At 37.0% G+C, this 8,956-nt stretch overlaps 2 protein-coding genes across 4 annotated transcripts; one reads left to right on the forward strand and one right to left on the reverse strand.

The window, feature by feature from the left end:
• Positions 95-4,168, forward strand: LOC107618129 (protein NLP7). Of its 3 annotated transcripts, none has more exons than XM_021111290.1 (6): positions 461-602; positions 868-898; positions 989-1,566; positions 1,727-1,774; positions 1,892-2,777; positions 2,859-4,168. In XM_021111290.1, exons 3-6 carry the CDS (start codon positions 1,069-1,071, stop codon positions 3,947-3,949), a joined length of 2,523 nt encoding a protein of 840 aa, XP_020966949.1. In that variant the 5' UTR covers positions 461-602; positions 868-898; positions 989-1,068; the 3' UTR covers positions 3,950-4,168. The 3 variants fall into 3 exon arrangements, with proteins under 3 accessions (XP_016175569.1, XP_020966949.1, XP_020966948.1); XM_021111289.1 differs by having other exon boundaries at positions 467-602; positions 874-898; XM_016320083.2 differs by lacking the exon at positions 868-898 and having other exon boundaries at positions 95-602.
• LOC107619206 (60S ribosomal protein L36-3) lies at positions 7,705-8,865 on the reverse strand. The gene is made up of 4 exons (XM_016321448.2): positions 8,691-8,865; positions 8,495-8,599; positions 8,136-8,335; positions 7,705-8,053 (listed from the first exon to the last, which is right to left on the reverse strand). Exons 2-4 carry the CDS (start codon positions 8,594-8,596, stop codon positions 8,023-8,025), a joined length of 333 nt encoding a protein of 110 aa, XP_016176934.1. The 5' UTR covers positions 8,597-8,599; positions 8,691-8,865; the 3' UTR covers positions 7,705-8,022.

Consider the following 8,956-nt stretch of genomic DNA (forward strand, 5'->3'; position numbering starts at 1 on the left):
AAAATGATTTTAATTATTAAAAAGTTTAAAGTTTTACTGAATATTTTAATAATAATAATTTGTCGTAACTTGCAAGTGGCAGAGGCATTGAAGGTAGAAAAAAATTGACATGGAATCACACTCTCTATGCCATTACCACCATCATCGTCATCGTCATCACCATTCATCTCTTCTATGCTCTGCACAACTTGGTCTTCACAAAGTTGAAGTCTTTGTCACACTTCACGCACGGCACAAGCACAAAGTTTCTTGCTTTTCCACAACATAGCACTCTCAGATTCAGAGCAACATAACAATGTCAGAATCTGAAGAAGATAAAACAGACTTTGCTTCTCCAAAGTCAAAGGAGGAACAACAACAACAATCACCACCTCAACTTCCTCCTCCTTCCGCCATGGATTTCGATCTGGACTTGGAAACTTCGTGGCCTTTGGATCACTTGTCCTTCGTCTCCAATAACCCCATGTCACCTTTTCTGTTCCCAATCTCATCTGAACAACCTTCTTCTCCTCTTTGGCTCTTCTCTGATGCAGAAGATGAAAGGCACAACAACACTCTTGCTTCAGCTCCAGCTTTCTCTGATTTCCACAAGATATTCTCTTGTATGCTTTTGCTTCCCTTTTTCTTCAGCTTACTTTTCAACTTTCTTAAATTGCCCTATTCACTGTAAGATGGTTTTATTGATTTCAAAATGTATTATGATCCACAGTTTATTCTTTTATATAAAATTTTATACTTTCATACAATATATACACCGGGGATTCTCTTGAACTTTATATATATATACTGGGATATCTTTTTTCCCAAGAACTAAACAAAACTCTCTGTTTCTTTCTCTTGACATAATATGTGGATTTGGATTGGAAGTTGTAGACATCTTATGATGTTGAGGTCAAAGGTATTAAAACCATAACCGTCAAGTTTTCACAGCAAAGTCCAATTTCATCTGGTGTCTGCATTTGTTTCTAACTGAATCTACTAAATCCAGGTGATTCAAACTCAGTAACTGAAAAACCAGTGGAGAATGCTAATGATGAAGACAAGAAACTGTTGCCACCCATTGTGGCTATGCCACCATTGGAAATTTTGGATAGATATTGTGTAATAAAGGAAAGGATGACACAAGCGCTTCGATACTTCAAAGAGTTGACAGAACAGAATGTTCTGGCGCAGGTTTGGGCACCTGTTAGAAATGGTAATAGGTTTGTGCTTACAACTTCAGGTCAACCATTTGTTCTTGATCCACATAGTAATGGACTCCACCAGTATCGAACGGTGTCCCTGATGTACGTGTTTTCGGCGGATGGAGAGAAAGAAGAAAGTCTTGGACTTCCTGGTCGAGTTTATCAGCAAAAAGTACCAGAATGGACACCTGATGTTCAGTATTATTCTACTAAGGAGTATCCTCGCAGAGATCATGCACAACATTACAATGTCCGCGGTACCTTGGCTTTGCCTGTCTTTGAACCTTCAATGCAGTCTTGTGTAGGTGTGTTGGAGTTGATCATGACTTCACAGAAGATTAACTATGCTCCTGAAGTTGACAAAATTTGCAGAGCTCTTGAGGTTCAGTTTATCTCAACCTTGCAATTTGACATGGCTAATTGTTTAGCTCAAAATGTTAAAATAATACTTGCATATTGCATGTTAGAAAATTTATGTGATTACAGATGCTTCTAGAATCTAGATTCCTCAGTCATGTGATGTCAGTTTCCTTTCCTTGCAGGCAGTGAATTTGAAGAGTTCAGAAATTTTAGGCCACCAATACACTCAGGTGAATTTAACATCATTCATGCATATGTAACATTTTCCAAAAGCTAGTTGTTACTGTTTTTTCTATATCTTACTCCTCTGTTCTCACAGATATAACTTGGCAATGCTTTTAAATCAGATTTGTAATGAAGGCCGCCAGAATGCGCTAGCAGAGATCTTGGAGATATTGACAGTGGTTTGCGAAACTCACAATTTACCTTTGGCGCAAACATGGGTTCCATGTAGGCATCGGAGTGTTCTGGCCCATGGAGGTGGCCTAAAGAAAAGTTGTTCAAGTTTTGATGGTAGTTGCATGGGGAAAGTTTGCATGTCTACAACTGATATAGCATTCTATATCATAGATGCTCATTTATGGGGTTTCCGAGAGGCCTGTGTCGAACATCACTTACAGCAAGGTCAAGGGGTTGCTGGCAGGGCTTTTTCTTCACATAGCATGAGCTTCTGCAGGAACATTACCCGATTCTGCAAAATTGATTACCCTTTAGTTCATTATGCTCTCATGTTTGGGTTAACTAGCTCCTTTTCAATCTGTTTGCGAAGCTCGCACACCGGAGATGATGACTATGTATTAGAGTTTTTTCTGCCACCTAGGATCACAGACTTTAACGAACAGAAGGCTTTGTTGGGATCCATATTGACAATAATGAAACAACATTTCCAGAGCCTTAAGATTGCTTCTGGTGTTGAACTTGAACAGAATGCTTTGGTTGAAACTATTGAAGCAACAATTGAAGGAGTTCATCTGAGGTTTGAATCTATTCCAGTTAGACAGGATGCTTCACCAAATGTGAGGGAGGAATTGGCACAAGATCCGTCGTTGCAGAAAATAATGATGGGCTGTAATGATGGAGGGAGTATTGGTGATCAGATACCCTCCTTAGAAACTAAAAACACAAATAAGCCATCAGAGAGGAAACGTGGGAAAACTGAGAAATCAATAAGTCTTGAAGTTCTACAACGTTATTTTGCTGGGAGTCTTAAGGATGCTGCAAAGAGCCTTGGTGGTATGTTCATGCTCTGAAATATAACCTGGCCTTTTGTTAATTTGTCATATAAATATAAATATAGATCTTTTTGCTTTGCAGTTTGCCCCACTACAATGAAGCGCATCTGCAGGCAGCATGGGATATCCCGTTGGCCATCTCGAAAGATCAACAAAGTTAACCGTTCCCTGTCCAAGCTCAAGCGTGTTATTGAATCAGTCCAAGGTGCCGAAGGAGCATTCACTTTGAATCCTCTGAGCACAAGTCCTCTTCCCTTTCCTGAGCATTCTACTCCAAACAAGTTCAGCCAGCAAGCCTCGCCAACTGAACCTCAGATAAGAGAAAATGAATTAGATGCCTCTAAAGTTTTAGAAACAACCAGAATTGCCAGAGCACAGTGTCTCGAGAAAATGGTTAATGATAAAAGCGGTTCTATTCGGGAGGTAGGGAAGGAAACAAAGGGGCCTAGAGCAAAGAGTTGCTCTAGTGCAGATAGCACAAATCCTACTTCTCATGGTTCATGCCATGGTAGCCCTCCTATCGAAAGCTCGCCCGTAAAAGATATATTCATTACATCAAACAATGATCAATGTGTTGGTCTAAGGTCACCAGAGGCAACAATGCAGCCGCCGAATAATACACTGAGCTACCCAACGACTTGCGCTATGCCTGATATGGTGGCAACAGAACTTCAAGAGCCATTCGGAGGAATGCTAGTAGAAGATGCCGGAAGTTCTAAAGACTTGAGAAACCTATGTCCTTCTGTAGCTGAGGCAATTGTGGAGGACATGGCCCCGGAACCTTGCCGGACTAATCCTCCATTTTCTGGGTTGGCTCCCAAACAATGCATGGATCCCCTTAAGGAGACAGTGACACCTTTTGCATCTAGAAAAGAAATGAAGACTGTCACTATTAAGGCAACATATAGAGAAGATATCATAAGGTTTAGGGTTTCTTTGAATTGTGGAATTGTGGAACTGAAAGAAGAAGTTGCCAAAAGGTTGAAACTAGAAGTAGGTACTTTTGATATCAAGTACCTTGATGATGATCATGAATGGGTTTTGATAGCATGTGATGCAGATCTACAAGAGTGCATAGATGTTTCAAGATCATCAGCAAGTAACATAATAAGAGTTTTGGTGCATGAAATAACTTCCCATCTTGGAAGCTCATGCGAGAGCTCAGGGGAGTAAGTAGTAGCTGTATATAGCTCAAGTTTGTACTCAAATGTTTAGGTTCTTGTGATCTTAGGAAGGTAGGACAAAAAAGAAAAAAAAAAGGAGATTTTGGTTAAGATGATCTCAATTTGTAAGAAACTTAGATGAAAGGATTAGCAATCCTTGGTATGTATGACCCCAAGTGTAAGTTACCATTTATTTATCATGAGATAAAGCTAGGATTCTTTGGTAACACATTTATTATGGTTAACTTTTTGACAAAGTTTCATATCGGTATTCATTTTGTTCCAGAAAGTGATTACTCAAACTAATTTTACCTATATCTAAATATGATTATTGATTAGACAAACAATAATTCAAGATTATACTGAATATAATAGATAGAAAGAAATTTAAAGAGTAATTATATTTTGTGGTTGGTTCTTCAAATTTTGATGTGAAAGTGACTTCAAAATCCATACCCAATGAAATCTGTTTCGTTTTCATAGATCTTTCCTTGATAGTTATTTGTTGCTAAGATAGTAATAACAAGAGTAATGTAAGGTACAAAATGAATCAATTATTAAATGATACAAAATTTTCCATCCACGAACAAAATAATTGCATTACATCATAAATAACAATATTTGGCTTCTATTTCAAATAGTGGGAGCCTTATCCACTTACGGAGGAGAGAGGAGAGAAGAGAGAAGTAGATGGCTTGGGTGTTTTCCTCCTTGTCTTCCTTTTTGTTGTCATTATAAATATTTTTTCACTGATTATGACTTTAACAGAATGATTGGTATGCAACAGACCCACATCGGCAGCTACATCAACTGTTCTAACATGCGTGTTTGTATTTGATATTTTGATAAAAAAAAACAAAATGAAAAGAAGAAAGAAAGATATTCAGTCTCTTAATGCAGATATACACAGTACACGCATTTTGTGCTTATAATATTGTTAATAACTTAATAATAAAATTTCTTTTCAATTCTAATTAGTATTTTTTTTCCAAAATTAATTAATTAATTAAATCACTTAGTTAAAACGCTTTTAATTTATGGCATAATTGCAACAAATTAAACACCTTATAGCATGAGTCAGATCTTGATTGTTTCTGTTGAGACATATTGGCAGTGGTGTACATTCACAAATAATTGATTATTTTATTATGTGAAAAATTTTAGATTTGATTATATTTATAGGATAATTTGAAGTTGCTTATGTTGGTTGTTGGAGGACAATTTCTTTTGATTATAGCCTTTTCATTCTATTTTTACTAGTTACTAATTTGTCTTGTTCATTCATAAAAAATTAAGAGCAGTAGGAATAAAAGAAGGATAACCTGAAATGGCTATGCATGCAACCACCAACAAGGCAGAACCACCGAAATGAACACAGAAACCACACAACTAGTTGTATCCCCTCCTTCATTTTCCATAAAGCGAGGTTGAGAACTTGTTGATATTCTTCAGCTGCTCTCAATGGCAAACAAGTCTCACATCGCCCCGAGTTTTGAGAAACCAATAATTTATATATCAGAGGCGAATGTAAAGGCTCGTCCCTTCGGGGACATCCGATAAAATTGGAACGATACAGAGAAGATTAGCATGGCCCCTGCGCAAGGATGACACGCACAAATCGAGAAATGGTCCAAATTTTTTTGCCTGCCGTGTTCCCGTTCTCCTCCTTTCTTTCGTTTTCATTGCGCAAAGTTTCCATGGCAGTATGTAACGAAATCTGCTTTTATTTTAAATTTTTTACCTGGCTCTACACTTTATTATCAATGGATGGCGGAATTATTGAACGACACTGTTTCTGCTTTGGGAAAAAGATATAAAAGAAAAAATTTTGGGTCTGTCAGAACACCGTAAGACCATCTTGACCACGGTCGTGGCAAGAACGATCCTCCACCGTTCAGCTGGCATGCATCTGAACTAGTAATCACGCTCTGGTCTCACAGTCTTTGTTCATCCACCAGACTTTAGTTCCTGCCTCCTTAGAACTCAAGGATACAGATGTACGAGCCTATAGAACAGATCCTGTTCAAGTAAGGTCGTGCCCTATTGGTTGTGTGTTTAGCTATAAAATGTGAGCTTGTTTTGTGAATGCTGGCGATGTAAGACTTAGCTTACTCTTTCGAAATTCAGAAAATCTTAAAATTTAACCACATTAGATACAGGCAAGGCAAGATTTTGTTTCTCGGTAATCTGCTTTTTGTTGCCTGATTAAAATGCATGCCCAAATTAAAAATGTGTGTTGAACCCTGCTGATGCTTCTCTCTAACACTATGCCTGATATGTACATGTGTTTAATTCTCAAGTCTCAAATGACTTGGGCACAGAGAAGTATGGTTAGGGAACAGCATTGGTAAGTTATGTTGCCTCTTTAGCTCTTCCAAAGTGCTTCTTGTTATTAAAACTGATCTGTCATTTGTACATAGCTCAACTTGAGTAAAGGGATATGTATCAATGCAAGTTTCAAATCATCAAATGGCTGAAAGCGACTTGGAATGAGCAAAACCTTGTGTGAAGAACAAGTCAAAAGAGTTTATGACAGAGGATAAACAAGCATAAATTGTGGACAAGGAAATTGGCAGTTTACATTATGAGCAAGAAGATTAAACTAGCTAAATGCTATCGAGTTAAACTTTGATTAGTTTTCAGTTTTAATTATCATCCAGATCCACGACATTTTATTTATTCATACCCTGTGTGCATAGTTCATTGGAGCTTATCCCAGTTAAACAAAGTGGTTAAAAAACACACTCATTTTGACTCTTGTATAGCATAGTCCTTTCATAAAATGGCACTCCCTTTTCTGAGTCATATCTAATAATCAATATCAATAATTACATGTATTTTTGGATAATTTTGTTAATACAAGAACTAATCGTTACACTATTAATCACGCTCTGGTCTCAAAGATGCAGATATACGAGCCCTTCTTCCTCGTTTTCTCTCTACCGATGTGCCACTGTGGGACTATTATACATGTTACATAGTGTTTGTGTGCTTCTTTAATCTATAATCATCATCATCCTTATCTGTTATCACATATTTGCTATCATTTTTAATTAAATGCTTTGTATGAATACATCTCATAACATTCTTAGTATACAATTTTAGATATAGTAACAATATATTTGTTTTTAAATTATTTTTACTCGACATTAATACTTTATGTATCACTCATCTTTTTGAAAATAATAACTCTCAATCTCCTTGATGTTATTTTGGAAGAATAATGTTATATAGTTTGGTATATTTGGAAAATTATTATTATTATTATTATCATCATCATCATCATCAAGAAGTATCAATATTTATTATCAGTAATTTATATTATTAGATAAATATATATCGAGTTTGTCATCAGTTTCAGACTTTCAGTGTCTCATTATTAAGAAAAAAATCTCCAAAGCCCAGAGTGCTGATATAATAATACATCTATACTAATATATTGTACTACAAATGTGTACGATTGTTTTGCAAGTTCTCAAATCACTCATTCGTTCAGTGCCAGAGACCAAATCATGGGAGAATGAGTTCAAAAGAGGGATGAGGGCGAATGGGTTAAAAAGAGACCAATAAGTAATATATTATCTTGCGAGCTTTGAAGAAGGATGACGACTGAGTTAAAAAGAGAGCAAATCATGGGAGAATGCTAGAAGTAGTTGGGGGAAGTATGGAATCGTCATTAGTAGCGGTGATGGGATTGGTAACTAGCTTTGGGTTGAGCTATTATATTGTCTCAATTGGTGGAGAATGCTTCACAGTTGATAATGGTTAAGAACAAAACCGGATTATCTCATTAAAATTGCAATTTTCCAATCCCATGAAGATAATTCGATCGGTGTTGTGAGCTAACATACACACATGATTTATCACAAGCTATTGGGACACTTGACATCAGTCATTCCGCACAAATTGGCAGTAGAACACAAACTAAGGCGATCTTACTTTCCATAATGATGTCTCAGTTTAAACAAAACATATGTCAAAAGAGTAACAACTTGAACTAAACAAATTAAACAAAAAAACAAAGCTAAAAATGACCAAAACATTGATCCTCTTCCTGTAAAAACAGAATAAAGTAAATAAAACTCATTTCTTCTTCTCTCCACCTCCACCAGCCCTGCACAGAATAACGTGAGCATCAATGAGCAAATTGTAGATATAGTAAGCATAAGAAAGAGAAAAAAGAAGATGGCGTTAACCTCATCTTGCGGAGAACGGTGGACATCTCCTCTCTCTTCTTCTTAGCACGCTTGTGGGTTCCAAGCTTTCTCTTAGCAACTTTGAGCGCCCTCTTATCCTTTCCAACCTTGAGCAACTCAGTAATACGCTTCTCATAAGGTGCAAAACCAGCAACCTCACGGATTAGGTTCCTTACAAAGTGCACCCTCTTGCTTGTTTTCTGTTACATGAAATTGGAATATCAGCGATATGCTTAATTTGATTGATTATTATTACAGTTATGCTAAACTAAACACAAGGTAAATTACGAGTTTCAATAACAGCACTACAATCTAACAGCTACAAATTTTAGATTCAAAATTCTAAGAACAAAACTTACCCCTTTGCGATCCCTGGGACGTGGAGGCAACTCCTTCTTGGTGACAATGTGACCTTTGTTCATTCCGACGAACAGACCCGAACTTGGCTGCTTAGGAGCCATTTCCTGATCCCAAAAATACACACAGAGTTCAGAAATTGTTCGGAGAAAGCAGAAGAGTGTGATGAAGCTTGAATGAGAGAGCGAGAGTCATTACCTGTGGCAGCTTCTGAAACCCTTACAGCAGCTAACACGGTGCGAAGGAAGAGAAATTAGGGTTTCTAACGAAGCTTAAGCCGCATACTTTGCCTTTTTATCAGAGACGACCCACCTTCGTCTCCAGCTGGGCTTGTAGAATGTGGACTTCTCTCCTTACTTACTGGGCCTAGCCCATCAACTAAAAAAAATTGTAATTGTAATTATACCTTTTTTTTAATAATTGTAATTTTTTTAAAAATATTCCAACATTTAGAGATAGTTTTG

Source organism: Arachis ipaensis, chromosome B09 (assembly GCF_000816755.2).
Source record: "Arachis ipaensis cultivar K30076 chromosome B09, Araip1.1, whole genome shotgun sequence".
Taxonomy (NCBI): domain Eukaryota; kingdom Viridiplantae; phylum Streptophyta; class Magnoliopsida; order Fabales; family Fabaceae; genus Arachis; species Arachis ipaensis.